This window comes from Sander lucioperca, chromosome 3 (assembly GCF_008315115.2).
Source record: "Sander lucioperca isolate FBNREF2018 chromosome 3, SLUC_FBN_1.2, whole genome shotgun sequence".
Lineage (NCBI taxonomy): Eukaryota > Metazoa > Chordata > Actinopteri > Perciformes > Percidae > Sander > Sander lucioperca.
In genome coordinates, this window is record NC_050175.1 from 15,440,633 (window position 1) to 15,464,577 (window position 23,945).

Here is a 23,945-nt window from a genome sequence, read left to right on the forward strand (position 1 = left end):
CTGAAAACAAAATATCAGGCTGCTCCACCAGATTCTGAAATGCCTGGTAGCCATCATCCACTGGAGGAAAGCTGTGTGAGCCTGCAGGCGCACAGCCGTAGCAGGGGTTTTCATCACATATAATTGCTCCTTCAGTTTTTCCATGTAGCTTTGTCCCACCACAGGCAGCCTCATCGAAGCTCTCACACACGCCCTCGACTCTGGACACAGGATCACATGACGCAATCGTGTTGGTGCCACTAGAGACGGAGGACAAACTGGACTCTTCTGCATATGAAAATCCCCCAGGATCTGCATTGCTTTGCTGATATGACATGTCTGTTGGCATTAGAGGTAAAACCACTGGTGGAAAATTAACAAGCGGACAAGCTGGTGCGTGTTGGTCAGCACAGGTCACGTCACCCGCACTAGGATGGTATGCACAGTCACAAAGCATTTCAGCGTCCGTCAGATTCTGATGTGGGCCGCTGGGAATGAGGATGGAGTAGGTTTTATTTTCAAAGCCACATGATCCAGAACTCATGTCATCAGCTCTGACACCACAAGGGTTGTAGGAAGGGGAGAGCAAACCACTGTCTTGGTTTACTTCTGTAAATGAATTGGTGATAAAATGTGATATCGGGCTGATGTTGGGGAGGGCTTTAAGAAGGGCATCCTGAACGCAGGCTATAACGTTAGGTTCTGTATTAGCATAACTGAGACCAGAAGAGCCAGTACTGATTCCACTGCTTTGCTGAAGGCTCCCACTGCTCTCTCTCAGAGACTCCTTCGACCTAAATACAGACAAATGGGTTACTTAGACTGCCAACAAAATCACACAGAAATCCTTAAGGAAATGTACTAGTGTAGCCACACAAACCATAGTTTGCTGTCATCTGGAACAAGGGGCTCAACACAGACAGAGGAGATGATGGGTGGCACAGGCTTCAAGACCTGCAACAAGGAGGATAAAAACCATTAAAACCGTAGATTGGAAACATTTCCGGTAAATGGGTCAAATGTTCTTTTCTAATAGATTTGACATTAACTATTTATTAAACCTATTAATTATTATTTATTATTATTATTTATTTATTATTAAACATTTTCAAATTAACTTCATGTTTGTGAAAGTATCTGGTGAAGTTTAAAGTTATAATCATTATGATGTTAGTCCTGGTTGGTAAGGTGACACCTATGGTTAATCAACACATTCTTACTCCCATCTCTCAGTTCGGAGTGAGAATGGGTTGGGTTAATGGTGGTAACAGCAAGTGCTTGTTAATACTACAGCAAACACCTGTTGAGCAGCCGCTATGTCACAAACACAACATGAGGAAATGATGTATCTGTTACTAGCGCAGCCAAAAAAACTTGTCGGTAATAATTGCATCCGCAACCTTATTTTACAGGACATGTAGTTTTTTTTAAATAAAATGTTAGTGATGCTGGATTACATGCTGTATTGTGAATCCTGTGAATCCCTCATGCATGTGAAGGCAATTTAAATCAACTATGGAGAGAAGGAATTACAGAATGTAAATGCATTGAATGGCTATTGCTGAAAAATGCCAACAATAAGTAAGTATCACCAGGCAACTCACCTCTTGCTCGCCTGGATGCATAATAAGAAGTTTAGGATTTGGACATTTGGCAACTGTGTCCCACCACTTAGTTTTGAGCCTAAAATCAATTGCACAAATAAATCAACAACAGATACACACATGAACACAACACAGGAGTTACAGTATTTGGGAGGAAAGCCTTTCATATGATTCACTAATAGAGAAACAACACAAACACCATATGCATGACTTACTTTACATAACAGCCATTTATAGCGGCGCTGATGATGATTGCAGCAAAACTGAGGCTGATGATGATAACCAAGGGCAGGACAATGGAGGACATGGCTGTAAAGTAACATGTATAAAGTAAGTTTGGCAATGACTCCATTTTTGAACAGATTACATGCAGTAGAGAGATAAACTAGAGAGAAGTGCATGATGTATGCTTGTAGATTGGCACCTGGCTTGTGTAATGTGTAATAGAATGGAATGTAGATGTAAATATGGATCAGTTTTCTACACCCTTGGTTCACCAGAAGCAAAAATATGGCACATATTCAGTTCACCTGAAAAAAGAGTTAGACTGGGTGAAAAGGAAAATGGTAGAGCAGAGCAACATAACATGCTCACTGGCTGTAGAGAATGTGGGTGGGGATGGAGGTCCCTAAAGCAATGGGTGTGCCTGTAATAGTGGAGCAACACAGAGAGAAAGAGAGAGAGAGAGAGAGAGAGAGAGAGAGAAGTCCAGTTTGGCTAATAGATCCATGACACTAAAACAATGCATGGCAGTTATAACTATGAAACTGTCATGATCCTGATCTGCAACCTTTGTCTTAAAGGGATGTTTTGCTAATTTTCAACCAACTTTGTATCATAATAATGTTGGTAGTATGTGTAAATTAAGTATGGTAAACTTCCCTCTATCTAAGCCGGGCCCAGATCTCCCTACTCACAGGCTGGCAAAAATCCGCCAGATGACGCAAAACCTGCTGGCTCTTAGAGCTGTTGCTCAAACTACAGATTGTACTTCCACATATGGACAAAAAGAGTATAGAAGCGGATTGAGGGACAGAGCCGCCCCCTCTCTCTCTCTTATAAACTCGGACTGAACTCAGATTAAATTATAAAACTAGACTGCTGATTACATATAAACCAATGTTTTGTTACCGTATTGCCTATTTCTTGCCTAGAATGTTTTCAGAATGTTACGGCCACAGCAAACAAACACAACTTAAATGTGACCGTCAACATATCGAATAACACCAAACCTGAGGATTAGTTAAAGTAAATTAAAATGTATTCACAATTTAACTATTATTGATTAAACCAAATCTATGGGAGTCTGGAGGTCTGGCCAAAAAGAACAAAAGAAGGGAAGAAGCCTGAGCCAACCCATCAAGGGCCGTCGGACCCAGAACCCCCCCCCTCCCAAACTAAAAAGTAGTGACTAACTAACAGAAACAAAGCCGCGAAAACTAGACTACCAGACCTCCATCCTCAAAGCAATAAAACACAAAAAAAGCAAAAGTAGATAACAGAAGACAACGGTGATCAGAGCCGCTTCAGTCTCCCAGGGCCATTCTCCCAGCCTCTCTTATATACAGGGGCAGGGCCACCCTCAATCAGAAATCAGGAACACCTGAGATGAACAGAGAGGAAGAAGAGAGCATGGTGGGGAGCGCATAACAAGAAACAGGAAGTGGGCTCCATACTGTTTCCTGTATTGAGAAAACCGAGGCTGTAAAAACTCAGATAAAACGGTAAAACTAGGCAGCCAACCAAGATTCTGTTACTCTATTGCCTATTTCCCACCAACGTTAATTGGTCCAGTGCATTCTGGTAGTTGTGAGTTTTCTACCTTTTCAGAGAAAGGGAATATCACAGCTTCTTTTCTCAGCTTTCTCTGGTCATGTAGCACCAGTTTAAAAAAAAAAGTTTGCACTCCCAGTTTTAGGAAAGACCCTCTTTTCAGCGGCAAAATACATCTTTGTATGTGGGGGAAACACTTCCTCATTCATTTCAATGAGTCACTGAGTTTGCGCAGCGTGGGTGCATAAGTGGAGAGCTCTGGTGAAAAGGATTGCTCAATTTTTGCCACAGTGCAATGCAATGTCATATGGCAGCACAATGCCAATGAAGTAGACATGCAAGAGCACACGCCTGGTAGATTACTCTGTGAGAATGTTTAGCTTGAAATAGCGTGCAGATCCTGGGTCAGATCCAAGACAGGGAGCGTCAACAAGTATAACATTTTCAAAATCGAAACCTACACATACTATGTCTTGTTCCCTTTTGAAGAATGTTTACTGAATTTGTGTTTTCGCACCCGAAATCAGCATACCTCCCAGTCTGTGAAACCCTGTGACAGCCCACATCAGTGGGTTAGGTGTGGTGTGCCACAACAACTAAGTCAATGTAGCAACGCAGATAAAAGATCAGTTGCTGTGTGGTTGCGTAGCAGTTTGGTAGCACTCCCCCTTGCCGAAATAAAGTTGTAGTGGATGGCTTTAAATGATACTCTGTTCCTTGATATCACAAACTGCATTTAAATACAGAAAATAGTATAATACCAACAAATATGTTATATTACTTTGGGGAAGATACAAAAAAGACTAATACAGTTTACACTATAGATAAATAGAGATTTTGAGGTTTTAAGGGATCCTAGATTTCAAATGATGGGTCATACACACCCTTTATTGCACCTTATTAATTGATTATAAATATGTTTAAGAAATCGTATCATGTCTAAAAAATATACAGTATACTTAAACATCAAAAGTAACACAAAAGACTGAATAGATGACACTTACGGGTTGTGAATTCCCACTCTTCACTACTGTCACTGAACTTTCCACTCAGGTCTAGGTAGCTTTTCACACTGACTGCATATGTTGTACTTGGATCCAAGTTACGACCAAGTATTTCATAGTAACCAAATTCGTCGAGAGTAGTTGGTTTGACAACAGCATACACCTGGTATGGAGAAACAAGAATTATTAAAAGGATGGCTTGGCAATCATTTCCTTTAACTAAAGAAGGAAGCTGACATACTTAAATGCCCATGACTAAGTCTACATCTCTACAGAAAATGATCTTTTAGTGTTATAAAGTGCATTTGGTATTGCTCTTACCTTTTTTGCATCTCCTTTTTTATGGTAAGTCACATTAGCAGCCAAGTTATCTCTTAAACTTTCCTTCACGTTCTGCTTCCACTTGACATGAAAATTCCCATTTGATTCGTTCACTGAGACAATTGTTGGGGTTTTGGGCTTTACTGTAGAAGAACAGAGATGAGAGAAGTAAGGGGAATGTTTCCTAACTTCCATCCAGTTGTACATCCATTCACTGTTATTCTGGATCTGGATCAGATTAATGGACTTTCATTTAAAAGAAGTCAACTTACTGCTGTCTGTGACGTTGATGATTTTGGACTCTATGTGATTGCCTCCTTTCCAAACTGTGGCTGTAAAAGACTCTCCTACAACAAGTATCTCTTCTTGGTGGACAGAGCAACACTGTGCAGTGTCACATGGTTTAAAATTGCTGTGCTTCTCCCTGTGGAATACAAGATAACATGCATCATGCTCTGAATATTTTAAATACATTTTAGTTGATTTTTAATACAGTGATATTTACAGTTTTTCTGAATTGCTAAAACACTAAACCCCATTCTCTGAACCAAATGCTCAGTGGCCTAAACCCATTTGTCGAATCAATCACTCTTCTTGCAAAACTCTAAACACATTCTCACTTGTTAAAACACATTTCACACTGTAATGCACTTGTGTTGCAAAATAGTTTACACGGGAAGCGAAAGTTAAACACAACTACAACACAGTTGTCATCATTTACACACAACGACTCAAAATTGTACACACACGTTTCTAGGTGATCAAACCAATTGTAGAGAATATAAGCCAGTTTAGAGTGCACAAGTGGTACAGGAGCATTGAATGTTATTTGATTTTGCGGTTTCACAATATTTTTTAGTGTACCATCATGTGCTTTTAATTTCATTTTCTTTGTTCTTTGGCCTTTTGCAGTTGGACTACTGTATTGTTCTGCAAGTGCCTACAGTAATACAGTATACAGACATTTAATATTGTATTACTTGCACTACTTTCAGTGTACATGATATTCACTGTACAATTTGTGATATACTTATTGTAAGTTTTCATTGCAAAATGTGTTTACTATATGAAATACTGTAAACATTTTTTTCTGTAACTACCTGCCCATGACACTGTTTTCAATGTTTTGAGGTAATGTGTAATGAATGCTCTAGTATTTATTGACTGGCTGTGTGTATGATCTGAAAGCATTGTTTGATTTTGCCAGCAGAGTCAGGTGTTTTGTGAACATAGTTTGAGAATTTAATTGTGTGTTTACAGTTTTGAGAAAATGGGTGAGGGTTTCAAGAAATGTGTGCAATTTTAATATTATAGGCCTAAATATGTTGTATGAAAACAATCAACTGACTCGACACCATTTTATGGAAATCAGCCAAAACTAAGCTCATAAGTATACAGTTTTACCAATTCACTAGCTCTGCAGTAAACCATACGTAAAATAAGTGAAACAATAAAAACAACACCTCACCCGTTTTCGTTGTTGCTCCGGAAAGTCAACTTGTATTCAGAGCAGTTTTGCGCTTCAAAGTGGCAAAACACTAGTGACTCATAGTCGTTGGTACAGTCAAGAGTTTGGCCTGAAACCCACATTACACAAAAAGATTAATTGTGAGAATGAGTTATTGCATATAAAAGCTGTCTACGTGTCCACTTTACGTACCAGAGAGAGCTGTTGTAATATTCCCCAAAATAAGAAGGACCAAGGATATCCTATCGCGAACGGGCCTGAAAGCAAACAGCATATATTTTCTTTAGGCTATTTAATGCGAAATATTTGATAATTTAAGCAACACAAACACTTTCCAAGGCTCCAGATTACCTCTTTAACTCCATGCTGAAACGATTTATTCTTCTTCTCCTTCGAAAACAATCCAGTTCATCAGCTCCTACCCATTTCGTGGGAAAGTGAACGTTTAGTTTGCTGCGTGCTTACACTGTAATGTCTCACAGTCTTCCTGATATGGAAAGCTGTTACTGGAAATGTTGTGCCACTAATTCAGGGGAGGAGGTGTGTCCTACTCCCATTTCCTCAAAGAGTAGAAGAAAGGCAACACAATCCCTGCTGTAAATGAAGCAACCAAAATAGGCTACCTATAAAATAAATACAAAATTGTGAATTTGCGCGTAAATGTGTAAAAGCTGGGGCCATATCGATTATAATAGATTTCATTCAATTTATAGCCTACTTGAATCATAGAGAAATAAGTTACTCAGATCAGCAAAATTAGTCAAGGAATTAGAAATATAGAGATGAATTTACACAAGATGTCATTTATGTAAATTAGGCGTAGCCTGCGTTTTACATTGTGTAAGTGAACTGCAGTAAGTGAACTGCAGTTCACTTACACAATATAATATAATATAATATATATATATATATATATATATATATATATATATATATATATATATATATATATATATATATATATATATATATTTCAAGGTTCTACAAAACTAACCTTTACAGAACCTTTAGGGAACGTTCATAGAAGGTTAGCTGAAGGTATAAAAAAAAAACCTTAAGAGAACCTTTAGGGAACGTTCCCTAAAGGTTCTTTAAAAGTTCAACAAAAACAACTTTAAGAGAACGTTCCAGGAAGGTTAGCTGAAGGTTCCAAAATATTTTACCTTTAGGGAACGTTCTGGGAAGATTCTCTAAAGGTATTACCTTCAGAGAACCTTTAGGGAACGTTCCCTAAAGGGTATGTGTTTGCTGGGAATAGGCTACTGGCAACTAACTGGCCTAACTTTGGCAACAGTGAGGGTAGACAGTCGATATTCATTTTAGACCAGCAGGTCGAAGCAGAGTTACAGTTATATGTGAACAATGATGAGTTGCTTCACATGTTGCTTTACATCTAAAGTTGGTGAACTTAATTATGCAACAATATCTTAATAAATGTACACACGTGTTTATATATATATATATATATATATATATATATATATATATATATATATATATATATATATATATATATATATATATACTGTATATACAGTCTATTTTTATTATTTACTTTTCACTATTTCCTATTAAACATTCAATTGTCTATAGTGAGCAGTAAATTTAATCTTCAGAAACTTTAGAATGATCATCATTGTGCACCATGTAATGTCCTACAACTGTAAATTATGCATATTAAAGGTGAAGTGTTGCATTATGGGATTTAGTGTACCTGATATGGACACATTTTTCGTTGCATTAAAAAAAATTAGGACACGATCTAGTCCTAATGTAAAATCTTACACTTAAAGACACAAAAAAACATTCAAATAGATTTAAAATAGATCCAGACATACATTTCCAGCTTCTTATCTTGTGTCCATTTTGATAATAGTTATGCTCTCTCTATAAGTAAGTGAAATACATACACACACATACAAAATGAATGTGTGTGTATGTATTTTAAAATTAAAATGGCTTTGCATCAGATTACAGTAAACAGAGAATTCCATCCTGTCAATCTAATGTTCCACATCCAGTCCAGTAGGTGGCAATAATGCCCCTTCAAGCTGGCTCTGCAACCGCCAGTAAATCTAAACAAGCAGAATGAAAGTACGTCGTGGCGAAGGTAGCAAATAGTGATTAACAATTTTTTACAGTCATTGTTTTAACAGCTAAAAAGATGCGGAGAATTAGAATTTAGTAATTTGCGTGTATGTTTGCGTGTGTTTTTAGGCTTTAATCCATATTTGGTTCTAGCTTTATTGAAAGTTGGTCGTGTTGAAGTTGCTGCCGTTACAGTTAATTATGTTGTGAGACGTTTCAGCTAGCAGCCTGCTAACGTTAGCTGCAACAGCCAAGTGTCTGTGCCTTAGAGTAACTTACTCCTAACAGATTAAATGTCTGTTAGACGGGCTCTGGTGGATTGTGTTGTGTTGTCTCTGCAAGATGCCTGTGTGTTTTATCCTTGCTGTAAAGGCTGCTTCTCAAGGATTGACGTTGAACAGCAGGACACGACGAGGTAAAAACACAAACAACCAACGAAGAAACAGTGGGTCCATGGAATGTATTTTCAAAACTGTACTGTAACTGATTACTCTTTACAGTTGTCCGAGTTAAATTAAATCAATACCAGTACTTGACTTTATTATGTCTCATTGACAAGTTCATTTCTAGGTATGCTAACCTATATAAAGGCTGTAGCTGAATAAGCTTAAAACATTAAATTAATTGATTCCTACAAAGCAAATTTACTCACTCACATGATGTCCTCTCTGTCTATCCACCACAGATGCAGATGCTCTAAGTGTGGTTCTAGCTGTCTGAGGGAACAGGTTGATTACAGATATCGTCTGTCACTAAGGGTGGCCCGGGACAGATGCATATTTGGAGTTACAGTGTTTGGAACCTGCTTGAACCCATTCTTTGGCATTCATGCAAGTGGTTTACAGAGGTGAGCACAGAAATAATCTAAATAGCATTCTCTGTATATTAAACGCAAGTTTTCCGTTACTGTCTGACATTATCTTTTGTACCAAGTCTCTGTGTGGATTGTAGTAGTTTGGTTCCCCTTGTGTTAAGGAACAACTCAGGAGCAGCACAACTAATTTCACATATGTGAAGACAGTTTGTGAGACTTTGATGACTTGCCCAGGAGCATTTAATGAATTCCAATTGAGGAGAGAATTAAGCAGGCAGTACAGTTTAACCATGATGTGTTAACTTGTCGTGCCTTCCCAACTCTCTGAAGGTCCTGTCTTACTGAAGGTGTATTTAAACTCATGCTGGAGGCGCTAAGTTTTACTGAAACTTCAAAGAAAACCAAGATATTGCGGGTGCCCAAATATCCCAGCACAGACAAAATGTTTTTATGTTTAGTTTAACTATGGCCTTGGCAGGCTGAGCAGCACTGTCTTGTCATACAGCTGTCTCCCGTCTTCCTTGGAGCCACAAAGTTGAACAACTCTGAGTTATGAGGTTATGTTGGACACTACCCTACACCGTACCCTGACGTGCACCTCTCGAAAAATGTAACTACACGTCGCTCGGCCGTGGCTTGGTACCGTTGCATTTCCCCTGACTCATTTCCTGGTTCTCCTTCTCCATAAACAACATGAAATCAGGGAGAGGGTTAACTTTTCCTGCTACAGATTTCCCACCTTATTCAGAAAACACAGGGGAGACACTTTGTTTCTCTCACTATGACTCTAGAGTCAGTACTCGCTCCGAAGCTAATCACCATCACTCTCTCACTTCTCCCTCGCTCAAAAACACACTCCCCACACACACACATACGCCGGCTCGACGCACACACCAACGCACAAGTATAAACATCAGGCCACTTACGTAGGCTACGGCGAAAGCTCTGCGTGGAGCCTCCGCAGAACCATAAAACGGCCTTAAGTGTGAAGTATCTGGCATTCGCAGTGTGAAACAGTACCCCTGATCTTTTTTTACTTGAAGGTTAATGTTTTCATCTGGTGTATTAAGTTATTATTATGTTATTGGAGGTTTTTGTGTCATGTGAGGGGACAAAACAAAACCCTGTGCTAAACCCCGTGCTGGTCAGAGGGAATACACAAGTTAGCTTTATTTTTACCAGTGTTTAATGTGGCACATTTAAAAAGCTCATCTTGTGATCAGTGTTTTCTCTCTTTGCCAGTCAAATGAAAAGCAGTGTGCATTTCTGTTGTGTCTGTAATGTTGTAGGTTGGTGGAGAACTTAGATGGAGCATCAACCAGATCCACATTGTTGGCGAAGGCTGTCGAGGACTGTTTTATTGGCAGACATTTCATCTTTGGTATTAAGGTACATTTTCTCTACTTGGCTGATATTAGCTTATTACGGCTGTGTCTGTATCTGTGTATATGTTGGCCGATAAGTAACAAAAAAGACTAAGAGAGTACAGCCGTGTTCGCCAACGGCTCTGTGAGGCTGTAAGTTGGCACAGCAGTGCTTTGAGCTAAATACTAAAGTTGCCATGCTAATATGCTGATGTTTTGCAGCTAACATATAATATTGCAGCTGAGCCTGATGGGAATGTCTTATGATGATCGTCTTATGATGACCGTTGTTCAAGCAATTTTTTTTTTTTTAATCCATTACCTTATTATCCTATTTGGGTGGGGAAAAAGCTATGCCATAATAAGAAATATTATAAATATATATATATATATATATATATATATATGTATATATATATATATATATATATATATATATATATATATATATATATAGGCTATATAAAAGTAACAAATGTGTACAAAAGTTAGGCTGCAGTTACAAAATGCAGCACGTGTCATGCGTGGAGTCTCCTCCTCTTGCACGCATCACACCGGGAGCTTGAAGATGTAAAGGAAAAAAAGAAAAACAGGAGAATTAACTTTGAGCAAGTGTGGAGGAAAGTTGGAGGTATGGAAGCAGTTTAAACAAGTCGTGGGCAGTGACAACAATATGTTGTTCATCATTGTTTCTTTTTTTTTACGTTTCTTCATTTGGATCCACTTGGCGATCCGTTCCATTCTAAACAAACAGCGCAGTTTACATGCTTTGTCCTTGTATTATTCTAAACGTCAGCGGCCCACGTATTAAAAAAGTGTCGGGTTTAAATCGGGCTCGGGCTCATAATTACAGTTAATATGTCGGGTCGGGCTGGGCTCGGACACAACATGCTCGGGCAGGTTCAGGCATGATTTTTTGGGCCGATCTAAGCTCTAATCCATAACCATTGCCTAATCCTAGTGCCTTCCAGGCAGCGCTGCCTGGAAGGAGACGTTGGAAAGTTAGTTGGGTTATTCTTATAGGAACCATGAATGTCTTTACAGAATTTAATGGCAATCCATCCAGTAGTTATTGAGATATTTCAGTCTGGACCAAAGTGGTGGACCGATCAGTCAACAGACCAACATTGCCATCCCATACTGTGCTGCTAGTATGGCTAAAACCAAATCTGAGGATTATGTATTTATTTTATGTTATTGGATTGTTTTAAACACAAATGTTTGTATCAGTATTGGCCTCAAAAATCCAGTATTGGTCGGGCTATAATCATACGTATTTGAACAACGTGACCAAAATATGTGCTTTGAATTTCATTTGTATTCAGGCTGCTTGCTCTCTGGTCTTGTCTGTGTTCTTCAGGTAACCAAGACAGAAAGTGGGCCTTGGTTAGGAGGGCCTGTTGCGAATGGCTCCAGCAGTAAAGAAGCAGTCCACTTTATTGCCACTCAGATGATTCTCCCCAAAGCTACAGGCATGGGAGGCTGCACAGTGGTCAGTTATTATCAGATCCTTCTTCAGAAAGCTGCAGAATATGAACTGGGATCCACTGATCCCAGCAAAACCTCCAGACCCCCAGCAACAACCCTGCTGCTGATTCCTCGCCGTTTTCCAGCCAGCAGCTTTAATAATGCCACACTTTCTGCCTCAGGTCTTCTTTCCCAGTCACCGCAAAGGTAATGACATTAAGACGCTACTGGTAACTGTTGCTTTCTATCTGATACTTTTCAGTATTTTATATCAAGGACAGACTCTGTAGGGGCCAGAAACAAATAATTGGGAATAAGTGAGACTGACTCAATCTGAAATCAAAGTAAAAACAACAGAAATTCTTACGAGCTAGTTTGACTAGTGAGCTCGTAAGAATTGTAGCTGTGCCTCCTAACAGTTTTTCCTTCTTTTTTTTTTTTTTTTTTAGGGGAAGAAATTCAAATTAAATGTAAGAAAAATCTCCTGTGTCAGGTGGTTTCCCTCGATAAATTGCATTTTGTGACAGTTGCTTTTCTTTTCATCCTAGTTCACAGAACCAGGACGGCCCCCTTACTCCCACCCCTCCTTGGCAACAGTCACTAGGACTAGTTACTTCATCGGCAGAGCAGGAGGAAGGCTGCAGTACCCAGGACAGTGGAGATGAGAACAGAAGGCAGACAGACAACAACAAAACACCAGATCATGCACAGAGAGGCTACCTGGAGAACCATCAAGTCACAGAGGAGAGAGCACTGTCGCCTCTTCTTTCTTTAGAGTGCAGTTCTTCCAGTAGTCCACCATTTGCCAAATACCCATACTCATCTATTGCGAAAGCTGTTGGAAACACCCCCACCCTGAACACTTGGTTCAGTCCTCCGTCACCTGGCCACAACAGGCCCAAGGGGTTTTCTACCAGACAACTCACCAAAGCATTTTTGTCAAGCTCCTTGGCTTGGGAAGATTTGCCTTTCTCTGAGAGTCTTACAGAATTTTTGTGTGAGGAAAACAAAGATTTTGACATTGTTGGTGAAACAGAGCCACAACTAAATGTGCAAAATCAGGAAAAAAACGCAAGAAGCGACCTGGAAATCGGTTCACAAGACAAGAACATATCACATAAATCAACTTCTGTTTGTCAAAGTAACACGCAGATAACAGGCAGCCACTCACAGTTATTACTGGATATCACCAATACACCTGCACCGAATGGTAATGATTTCTCTGACCAGGTACATAAGAACCCTGTTGGATTTGCAAGCATGAGTCAAGCCAGAAACATGTGTTCCCATGAGTGTAATCAGGAGGATGAGAAAGCTAGTTCTCTGTCTTTTGAAAATGAAGAGGAAGAGCAGCTTGAAGGGGATACCTACAATTGTTCAGCAGACCTATTCAGTAGCTCACTCATAATCGATATGAACACAAACCAGCTCAATACACATGCAGAGACTTTCAGGACGGCCACAGAAGCTTGCCCACTGCTTTCCGAACTAAACAAACAGCACCTGAGGTGTAAAAATGGTACACATTCAACACCAGACAAAGAGAAACTGAAAAGTGATAAATGCATTAAAAGAGACAGTTTAATTCCAACAGGCACACAAGAGCTCGACTTCATCCCTCCCTCTCAGTCCACCCCCATTGTAAAAGTAGCTGTTGTGACGGCCTCCTCTTACAGAACAGGAAATATGCCTGAATTAGTAGATAAAAAGACAGCCAGAACCACCTCTTCTCTTTGTAAATTTAACCGTGTCAGTGCAAACCAGCTGTTCCAGTGTGGCAGAGAGTCTACAAAAGAAAACATGGTGTTGAGGACGACTTCCTGGAAACCAGACGAGCATAAAAACCACCCTAGGGTCCAGAGAGGGGCTCTAAACACAGAGTCAACCGGAAAGATCAACCACAAATGTGACTCAAGTGATTGTGATGTGACTGTCTATGATTATGAGGACAATGCATTAATTGTTCCTCCGACTCCTGCTGCTAAAACACGACTGAGTGTGAAGCTCAGAAAAAGAAGGCAGACTCATACAAGCAGCATAAATTTGGGTTATTCTTGGGAAGGGCAGCAGGGAGATGGAGTTGATTGTAAAAGAAATCTGTTGGATCACACTCTCACATCATCACAGAGAGGTGTGGCACACATAGGGAATTGTGACAGTGAAACGGTTAATGAGGGTAGTCTGGTTACATCTAACTGTTACCTCCTTGATGATGCGAATGAGGCATGTGATTGGTCTAGAGATCTATTCTCTGACTCAATCTGAGAGGTTCTGTTGAAGATGGACTTTACAAATTGATCTTAGAACTAAAGATCTTTTTTAATGTATTTCAGGCGGGCAACCCAAGTTATGATATTCTGTTGAAAAGCACTGCCAGAGAAGCCTTACTTGACCCACCTTCTGCTGCTATCCCAGGCACACCCATTGCTAAAAAATGTATATATTATATATATATATATTTTATTTTATTTATCATAACTCTGTGTTCTAAAGACTTTCTGCTACTGCACCCTCTCACTCATTGCTGCATTTTACTCATAACCCTGTCGGATCTCCATTGTTCCTACAACTATGAATGCTGTTAAAGCAAAGTGACAGTAAAAGGATGATTCTGTGTGTATCTGATAAATGATCTGCTGATGCTACATCTAATATCCATTGGATTCAAATTATTGAAATTCTTTCTTTCTTGCATTTTAGTCTTTATTAAAATAAAATGGAGACAGACAGAAATACTGGTACTGGAATAAAAATCCCCAGCTGAATTGAACCAGGGACGTTCCTTTTTCAATAAACATTAGGTACCAAAAGGCCAACAAAACGTTTTGACGCTTTTGAATGCTCTTGAGTCTGCTACTTTGAATCACTGCTACCTGGTACTTCTGTTGACACCAGAGAGACTGTGTGTGTGTGTGTGTGTGTGTGTGTGTTTGTTTGTTTGTTTGTTTTTGCAGGGGTGTTAATGTAGGGATGAGTATGCACAGTGTCATGCCAAAGAGCTAAGAATAGCAGCCAAAAAATATGACTACAATGTTCTGGATGTGAGTAAAAGAGAGCAAGGGCGAGAAGAAGATGATGTTACTAGTGTAAAAATGGAAACTGGGACAAGAAGCTAACAGCTGGAGCTTTGTACTATGTGTTGCAGAAGCAGGGTTGGTATTAGTCAGCTGGGTATGGTGTGATGTGTGTCTATGTGGATGTTTCAGCATCCTATGTGGTTGATCTTTTCTATTTGAAGTGCCATGTGTACATTTACCTTGGAGAACTCCTGATGTACACATGACATGACAACTTGCTTGTATGACAATACAATTTGGTGTAGACATTCATGGTCTGTGGACTTTGGTGATCCCCTAACTACTCATCTAGTGCCATCATTAGGTCAACATTTAAATTTGTCCAGTACTTTGGTTTATCTATCGAAGAGTTTGAGTTTCTTTACAATGAGCACTACAGCCTCACAGAGCCGCTAACATGGCTGTAGACTCTTAGTCCTGTTTCTCTCCTGTTAACTTTGCCAAAAAACTACAAAATAAGGCGCTTAAACAAACATCTTTTAGTATATTTGTAAGCCATTAACTATGTTACATCTGTCAAGAGCACTAGTTCTTAAATATGATGCAATTCTACAAAATAAGTTGCATGTCTGTGGTGCGTGTCTGCAGTGCTTCTGCTGGCAGAGACATGTTGGAAGGTACTACAAAACAAGTTATGGGAGTACTCAACAACTTCAGGCACAGTGTGTGTGTGCCAGAGAATTTTGGCTTCAGTTGCTTCAATAATAAAAATAGTAAATATAACCCCACGTGTCAGTTCATGTGCTTTGAAATACAAAGTACTGATTGTATAAAGTGCCCATTGGGATTTTATAAGATTTGAATGTTAAGTCTGGCCTGATGGTAGTTTGATCTTTTTGCAAGGCAGATTGTAGGCATATACACTTTCTAGCTTTTTTCTATTTTTGTCTAAATTACTTAACTTGGGTGTGCATCTCTTACCTTTTTTCTTTTAAATGATTCAGGAACCATGTTAGTACTAAAATACTGAATGACTTACTGTACTCTTACTAAGGAGTTTAAAATGGGATCAACACAATGTGAATTGGACTTAAGATGATTTATAGATACAGTCACAGATACAGTCACAGGACTTGAAGTGTTTCCAAAAATGTGTGTGTGTGTGTGTGTGTGTGTGTGTGTGTGTGTGTGTGTGTGTGTGTGTGTGTGTGTGCCCAAGGGAAACCCTCTCTCCTTAGCAAGCTGCTAATACAGTGTGAGCTATGTCACTAAGCCCTCAGTGAATGGAATCATTCAAAGCCACCATTTGTAGAGCACACGCATTATTATACTTTGTGTGTTTGTCATTATTTCTTAAGTTATAGCATAATTTCTTTCATTGTGATTTTTATTTTGTATTACATTACAGATTTTTTATTTTGTTTTTATTTTACCAAGATAATTCTTTGGGTGTTTTGCCTTTATTTGAAATACATTTGACCTATATTGCATTCAGGTACCACACTACCCACTCAAATACTGAAGGCACTGCAGAACAAAATGATAACACTATAACATGGGGCATCCATAACTATGTACAGTGTAAGGCAAAAATACTGGTACTATTCTATTATTGTATCAAACATCACAACTGACTATGGTTGAGTCTGTTAAATTCATTTTACAGTAAAATAATTAGCCTTTTTCAATCTGTTCTGTCAGTGTTTTTGAATGGATAGCACACCTAAAAAAAATAACTTGGTTTTTAAGTCATCTGCTATGTATTTTTATATACATATGTTTGCAAATATTATATACATATTTGTGATATATGTGATTTACATATTTTAAACATATGTTTTTTGGCAACGAAATTAGTTGTGTAATAGTTTATTATTAACTTGTAGTTAGTGCCACAGGACTCATTTTGTTCCCTGTCTGATGGTAGCATTTCCATTGCACAGTTGCAAGGGAAAATGTACTACTGACCAGTGGAGCGCTAGACCCGTGGTGGTAACATTAGAGTGCTGTAGAGATTAAGAGGCGTGACAAGCACATGTGTGAAGGGTGGAGAAATGACTTAGTATGGCATAGTCAACAAAGCATCAGCCTGGGGGCTGGCAGTGGAGAAGTTTCCCTTTGTAGAATCAAAACACATAGAAATGTTCAGATACATCCCAGATTTCTTCTTCAATGCATTTGTGATGGCTTGTGTGTAATACTCTAACAGCAATTACAGACTCTAGTGGGATTCACAGTTGACAAATTAAGCCAATTAAAGCTTTTGAGATCCAGTTTGAAATGTCTATAATCTATTATTTCTCTTCTTCTTCTTCTTCTTCTTCTTCTTCTTCTTCTTCTTCTTCTTCTTCTTCTTCTTCTTCTTCTTCTTCTTATTATTATTATTATTATTATTATTATTATTATTATTATTATTACATGAATGACAGGCATGTCTTGTACCCATTTCCTTCATGACAACTTTGAATTTACTGCATATTTGTGTATTTAAAATACTACCTGCTACCATCTTCTTGAGATGTGAACAGAAATATTGGCTCTGTGTACTACAGTTCTGTTGTCTCCTGTTGGTTCTCTGTAGGCTGGTCTCAGTCCCCCTCCATAACGGGCCATGGAGATTGTGACGTTAGACGCCAGCGTTCCTTATAAGCACCTGTCCCTCCACGTCACGCCAAGCTCCCAATATGAAAAGCGTGTGATTGTTTTCCGAATGAGACAGTGTGCTTAAATAGTAGACTGGGACTATATAGCCGCCATAGAGGTTCTTTTATCCATACAACTGCAAGCAAGACCTGTGAGGACACTGCACACAGGAGCTTTACACTGCACACCACAGGATAGTGGCGGTTTGTTGCTCCTCTCCCAATATAACATGGAGGTAAGAGAATAATCATGTATACCTGATGTACATGTTCAAGTCTGTATTACTGTATTGACTACTATGACTTCCACTGATAAGATAAAATAATCAAGTAACAGTTTGCTCAACATTGTGGTCGTAGCTTTTTGTTTTCGATTCTATAAGCTTAAACATTTATTGACAAAATATGCATATTGAAAGTTTACATTTATTGTGTTGTTGATGTACTTAAACTACAAAGTACTTATAGTAAACTGGTAAACCTTGAAAATGAAAGTCTCATGATTTAAACTGTTTAGCATAAAAGATTAAACTGCTTGTGCACTCTGAGATGTAACTGATAGAAGATGTAGGTCAGTTATGTGCATTTTCCAGAAATACGTACATATGGTTTTAATCAGTAGTAGCATACGTTGCCTTGCAAAGTCTTAATACCTTCTTAAGGTTTCAGTAGCAAGCCATGGTGCATGTTAAGACAGAGACAGTAAAGCAATAATGGAAAGCACTAAAATCTGTTCACCCTCACAACACAGAAAGGACATACCCTAAGAATAGTTTATTTGATTTTTTTACTCCCCAGGTGGCGCCCTGTGTCCAGGAAGCTAATAGCCATGCAGCATTGCTGTTGGCAAGTCTGAACCTCCAAAGAGGACGAGCTCAGTTCTGTGACTGTGTGGTCAGACAGAGACAGAACCTGAGTCAACTTCACCCTGCACACAGGTGAGCAACAGAAACAACAAACTAGAGCCTGACCGATATATCGGCGGGCCGATATTATCAGCCGATATTAGGCATTTTCCAAACTATCGTATCGGCATTTATAATGGCCGATAAATGAATATTTAAAAAATAAAATAAAAACGGACGAAACACCCTTCAACCATGTTATGAGTGTTGGCGTTGCATAGTTTGTCTACCAGAGGGCACTCTACAACGTCCCCGTTGGCAATACTTGTGTTTAACCCTTTAAGTTTCATATCTTAAGTTTGTATTTTTAGACATTTTATTTATCAGAATTTTAATATATTTTGATGTTCCTCTGTTCTGTTGTGACAATAAAACAAACTTTAAACTGCATTATCATATTATTTTAGTGAGGACTCATAAATAACTACAAATAACTAATGTTTTTTTTGTTTTTGAAAATATGTTTATTGCAGATCAACAGTGGGTACAGACTGCGCTTGTTCACAAATAACTAATGTTAGGAAAATCTGTTTATATATTGGAATATCGGATTTTTAAATAACCAAACATTTGTATTGATATCGGCCTTAAAAATCCTTTATCGGTCGGGCTCTACAAGAAACACACCAACAAGTACATATGGACAATATTAGAAATTGTTGTTTATATTGGTAGTTGTTTGTGTCATGGGGTTGGTGTGTGACTTTTAACAAGCCTGTGACATTTGTCTGACATGATGTTCATGGTTTTATGCAGCATCACGTTATCTAGTTGCTCTTTGCTCCACCAGGTGTGTCCTGGCAGCTTCTAGTCCAGTGTTGGCATCTATCTTGTCCTCTTCTGGTGCCCTGGTAGAACTGCAGGCTCCATGTCTGTCTGACTCTGTACTGGCACTTCTTTTGGATTACATTTACACAGGGGCTTTGCCATACGCTCACAGCCAGCAACAGTATTATAATCTACTTGCTGCCGCCTGCCACCTACAAATGAATGAACTGCAGGAGGCTCTGAAGGCTTGGCACCAGACTGCAGATGATACAAATGCTTCTGCTGGAGCTAAGAATCAGCCATATAAAGACATTAACAATACTTATAGTAAAACTGTGAACACTTTCAATAAGCTTCTGCCATTATCACTGGAGAGAGAGGATCATCACTATTCAGCCACTGTGGACACATGTGATGACTTAGATCCATGTAGAACTAGCAGTAAAAATGGTGCAAAACACTGTAGCATAAAAGATGCAAGCACTATAAGCAATGCAAGTACCTGTAGTGTAAATACAGGTGACTACAGGCAAGTAACTCATCTGACACCTGAGGATTTGATTCAAAATATCCCTTGCAACGCTGAAGGACACATGGTATCTGGAGAGGACAAAGAGGTGCAAAATGATCAGTTTTATTCAGCTTATTCAGATTGCATAGAGGAGGAGCTAGAGAAGACATATGAGGACAGGAGGCGCTTGACTTTACCGTGCACTGCTGAGGTTCAAGAGGAAGATATGAGCAGAGCAGAGAAGAAGCAGCGACTGTGTTTAACAGTGAAAAGTAAAGCAGAGGGGAAGGAAACTAATAGAAAAGAGGAAGACAAGACTCAGACCCGTCTCTCTCCCCTTCTTTGTCTCTCGGCCTCCCACCTTAGGGAAAATGTCCCCCCCTCACAGTGCTCATCCTCATCCTCTTCCTCATCCCCGCATCCGTGCTGTGGAGCAGTGCCTGTCATTCGTCACAGCAGTACAGCAGCTATGCTCCATCTGGCAGAAGTGTCTCCAATGCCTCCTCACCATCCAGTATCCCAGGCCTCATGCAGCTCCAACAGGGCCCCTGACTCACCATCAGGAAGCACAAACAGTGAGAGCATTGTTGAAGGTATTACCGCTACACACAAAAATCACTATGGGGAACAGAATAATGATTACAGATACAATAAAGAACACATTGGGACACAGAATTGGGATCATAAGGATAGTTCAAATCAATCTCACATCCGAAAACAGGATTACAACAGCAGCAATACAGATCCTTTCATAGAACAGAATGATGAACATATGAGCAATGGATTATCCCACATTACAGATCATAATGATCACCATGCTTATTGTAATTCATTTCAGATTAAGAATCACACAAAACATCTTAGAGATGATTTAGTGCCACAGAATGAGGATAGCAGCAATTTCGCAAGAGGATTGCAGTATAAACCTGATATCAGTTTTGATGATTTGACCTCCAAACATCCGCGACTGGATTGTTCTGATTGCCACAATGTCTGGATGGCAACTGCAGCAGAGGAACAGTACATTCACTCGCAAGATACGAGCGCTGTAGTTTCACTTCCTGTACAGGACTCAAACACAGGACGTGACTCTCACTGTGAAGATTTGTGTTCCCAGGGAGAAACAAAAGAGGAATACAGTTACTCAAGGTGTCCAGCTGTAACAGATAGACAGGACAGCCACTGTAACCTCTATGGACCCAAGGCGGCTTGGTACCCAAACTTGCATCGAGCTGAAAGGAGCACAAAAGATGCTGCCTCTAGCCAGCATGAACATGACTCAGACAACAGAGACAGACCTATGATGGACAAAAGACACAGTTTTGATGTTTGTCGGCCAGTCTCCACCACTCCAGAATCATGTTTGGATAGTGTCACTGGTGATCTCTCTGGCATTGAACACTGTACATCTGTGGAACTCGGAAAGATGTCAGGCACTGAGCTCACAGAGCCACACTTAACTTGTACAATGTCTGTGGCCCACAACACCACTGACCCTACGTACAATGTTGTGGGCCCATCATACCGTGGACATCTTCAATACCACTGCCTACCACAGGAGGAAACATACTTATCACACAGATACTCTGGTCACAAACACTCCCACCCGAGCCACCCTGATTATTCAGACCAGTCCAGTGATGAGGGGGAGGTTAGTACCTTTGCCAGTCCAGGTTACAGTCCTCTGAGGCAGCAGTTTGCTACAGGAACTACAGACCAGATTCTACTGCTGGACATTAATGCCACACCTGCTGAGTTGCTAGTTGCTAATGCGATCCACCAAAAGGAAACATTTGGAAATGGGTTTGGGAATAATGATAGAGAGCAATGGACTGAAGCAACATCTGTAGCATGTGTTGATACTAAATATCGGGTTGGAGAAACAAATGTTGAAGAAAGAAAATCTGCTGGTAAAGACCAAAGCAGGCCAGGAGCTGAGGTTATACATAAAGCTGGGGTTGAGGAGGGGGTTTCCAACCCTAAACATGGTCAGAGCCAGACCCCTACCTTGGCAGTCTGTTCACCTACTGGTGTGCAAGACTCTATACAAGCCTCAATGTCATCTACCCTGTCTATCTGCATACCTCCTACCCTGGCAGCCAGTATGGCAACAAATATATCAGTTCACCTGCCAAATCCTGTTCACCACCCTTTCAAGTGCTCTCTGTGCCACCGTGCCTTCAGCCAGCGAGGCTCTCTAAATAGACACGTGCGGAGCCACCTTGGCGTACGGCCCTTCCCCTGCCCTCGCTGCCCTATGACCTTTTCACGGCAGTACCGTGTCACAGAGCACATGCGTGTTCACCAGCGGTGTGTCCTCGGGAGTGATCTTCAACAGCCACCTGCTTCTTCAATTTGAAACAAGGAGAGGCCTCAAAATTGAAATGCATTGTCCTGTCATTAAAGGACGGTACTATTCAAATGTATTGGTTTGTTTTCAATAGTTCAGGATGATGAGAATTTTCTTTCATATTTTGCAAATATACGGAAGACAATTAGTCAAATGAGATGAAGTCCTGACATTAATTTCAGAATGTATTAATATCTTTGCACTCAAGGGTAACAATGGGAGTTAACACTCATAAAGCTGCAATGCTATGACAATTGGCCATTCCAAATAACGAGTAAATGGGAAAAAGAGGCAAAAAAGTAAATAAATAAATTATTGAAAGCACCTATTATCAATATTTCGATGTTAGCCATGACACCACAGATGACTATCACCCAACGCTTCCCTCACATCTACAGAGCTTTTAAATGTCTTTTCAGCTCTACAAATCTACTGCCTGCCCAGCAACATCAGACAAACAAAATTAGCTGCAAGATGGTGACCATAGTGTAGCATTAAGCAGCTACAGAGCCATTTCCATCTGAGACTGAATAAATGCTTAAAGCAGCTTGAATTGACTTTTTTGTTTTTACATTAACACTGTATGAAATGGCAATGTGAAAACAATGTGACAATGTAAAAGGGGTTGCTCGTAGTGATGAACCTGCAAAGAATTATCACCTGAATTTGCAGCTGCCCTTTATAGTGAGAACAAAGTTAGTAATATTTCCAAGAAGATGGGACCAAAAACAGAGCTAAAAGAGAGTGAATGTTGGACTCACAATCTCCAGCTAATAGACATGTCAATGTTGTGTTCGCAACAGTGAACACAAAAATCAGTTATTGCAGGATTAACTTGCTCCTTATCCGCCTGTTGTGTAAATAAGCAAGTTTGCTAACACGTTAGCCATATAGTATAACATGAAAGGTGATGATATTTGATTGTATTCACAGCTTGTTTTCGCGGCCCTCAAGTGAAAAGAAATCTGTTAAAAATGATGTATTTCTGATTGTTGATTATCCTCCCCTCTCTTACTGTAGAGTGCAGCAGTAGAGGTATAAACAATGATAGACACAATGATCCCTAATTTTGAGTCACAGGCCGAAACAAAACTTTGCAAAGTTATGACCAGAGTCACTTCAGCAGCAGTGTCCTCATTTATGATTATAGTGGCCTGAGGGTAGAAGCTCCTCCTGACCCTCTGAGTGATAACATCTAGCTTTTTGGGACCAGGTTATTTCCGTGAACAAAAGCATTTATTCCTAAAGTTACATCGCTGATGCTTACAGTGTTTGAGTTTGCTAAAATGTTAACATCTCCAGTCTCTCTTTCTTCATCAGTAGGCACTGCGTTGTAATTAATCATGAGGTTATCTTTGGCAGACAACATACTATTAGAAATGAGTTACTTTTGTATTGCATGTCGAACAGTTACAAAGGTTTTGTAAAACAGTTGCCTCTCACGTATCATTATTGTGACTCATATTCCCTGTTTAGAGTATGTATAGAATGTCAAATTCTTTGTTTTTATATAATAATGTAATGTTGTGATACTCAAATAAGGAACATTTAGCAGCATTTTCATTCCTTTATTTATGCATGTCATTTTTTCCTTTGTTCATGGGATGTGGGGTGTGTAATCTAGAAGAGATTCAAATTAGAGATTATTTACAGCTGCTGATATATAGTTTTGTCTGATTTGTGTATATGATGTAATGAATCATGTTTTTGATCAATATTTTTGTTTTTCCAGTTTTTAGATTTTCCCAACAACACTTACAAATACAATCTGAACCACCTAAACACAATGTGTTGGATTTGTTATGTCATTCGGTATTCAACGTTTTATTCATCAAAACTGTTCCCACTTATGATCCTTGTGTACACATTT

The 23,945-nt window shown here is 39.5% G+C and overlaps 3 protein-coding genes across 4 annotated transcripts in view; 2 read left to right on the forward strand and 1 right to left on the reverse strand.

The window, feature by feature from the left end:
* Window positions 1-6,682, reverse strand: part of LOC116060507 — a 7,899-nt gene extending 1,217 nt beyond the window's left edge. The window contains exons 1-11 of one of the 2 annotated variants that reach the window (XM_031314088.2): window positions 6,501-6,682; window positions 6,342-6,406; window positions 6,150-6,258; window positions 4,954-5,105; window positions 4,682-4,824; window positions 4,361-4,523; window positions 3,247-3,265; window positions 1,799-1,888; window positions 1,584-1,662; window positions 860-933; window positions 1-773 (exon numbers count right to left, since the gene is read on the reverse strand). The exon at window positions 1-773 is cut by the window's left edge and continues 1,217 nt beyond it. In XM_031314088.2, coding sequence (XP_031169948.1) covers window positions 1-773; window positions 860-933; window positions 1,584-1,662; window positions 1,799-1,888; window positions 3,247-3,265; window positions 4,361-4,523; window positions 4,682-4,824; window positions 4,954-5,105; window positions 6,150-6,258; window positions 6,342-6,406; window positions 6,501-6,514 — 1,681 coding nt within the window. In that variant the 5' untranslated portion in view covers window positions 6,515-6,682. Of the gene's footprint in view, window positions 774-859; window positions 934-1,583; window positions 1,663-1,798; window positions 1,893-3,246; window positions 3,266-4,360; window positions 4,524-4,681; window positions 4,825-4,953; window positions 5,106-6,149; window positions 6,259-6,341; window positions 6,407-6,500 lie in introns of both variants that reach the window. The other variant, XM_031314089.2, reaches the window with a different exon arrangement.
* Window positions 6,683-8,249: 1,567 nt separating this feature from the next.
* ddias (DNA damage-induced apoptosis suppressor) lies at window positions 8,250-14,534 on the forward strand. The gene is made up of 5 exons (XM_031314087.2): window positions 8,250-8,652; window positions 8,923-9,084; window positions 10,341-10,440; window positions 11,776-12,089; window positions 12,431-14,534. Exons 1-5 carry the CDS (start codon window positions 8,531-8,533, stop codon window positions 14,145-14,147), a joined length of 2,415 nt encoding a protein of 804 aa, XP_031169947.1. The 5' UTR covers window positions 8,250-8,530; the 3' UTR covers window positions 14,148-14,534.
* A 2,799-nt stretch (window positions 14,535-17,333) lies between these two features.
* Window positions 17,334-23,787, forward strand: LOC116060709. The gene is made up of 3 exons (XM_031314436.2): window positions 17,334-17,777; window positions 18,340-18,479; window positions 19,237-23,787. Exons 1-3 carry the CDS (start codon window positions 17,772-17,774, stop codon window positions 22,082-22,084), a joined length of 2,994 nt encoding a protein of 997 aa, XP_031170296.1. The 5' UTR covers window positions 17,334-17,771; the 3' UTR covers window positions 22,085-23,787.
* Window positions 23,788-23,945: the final 158 nt, after the last annotated feature.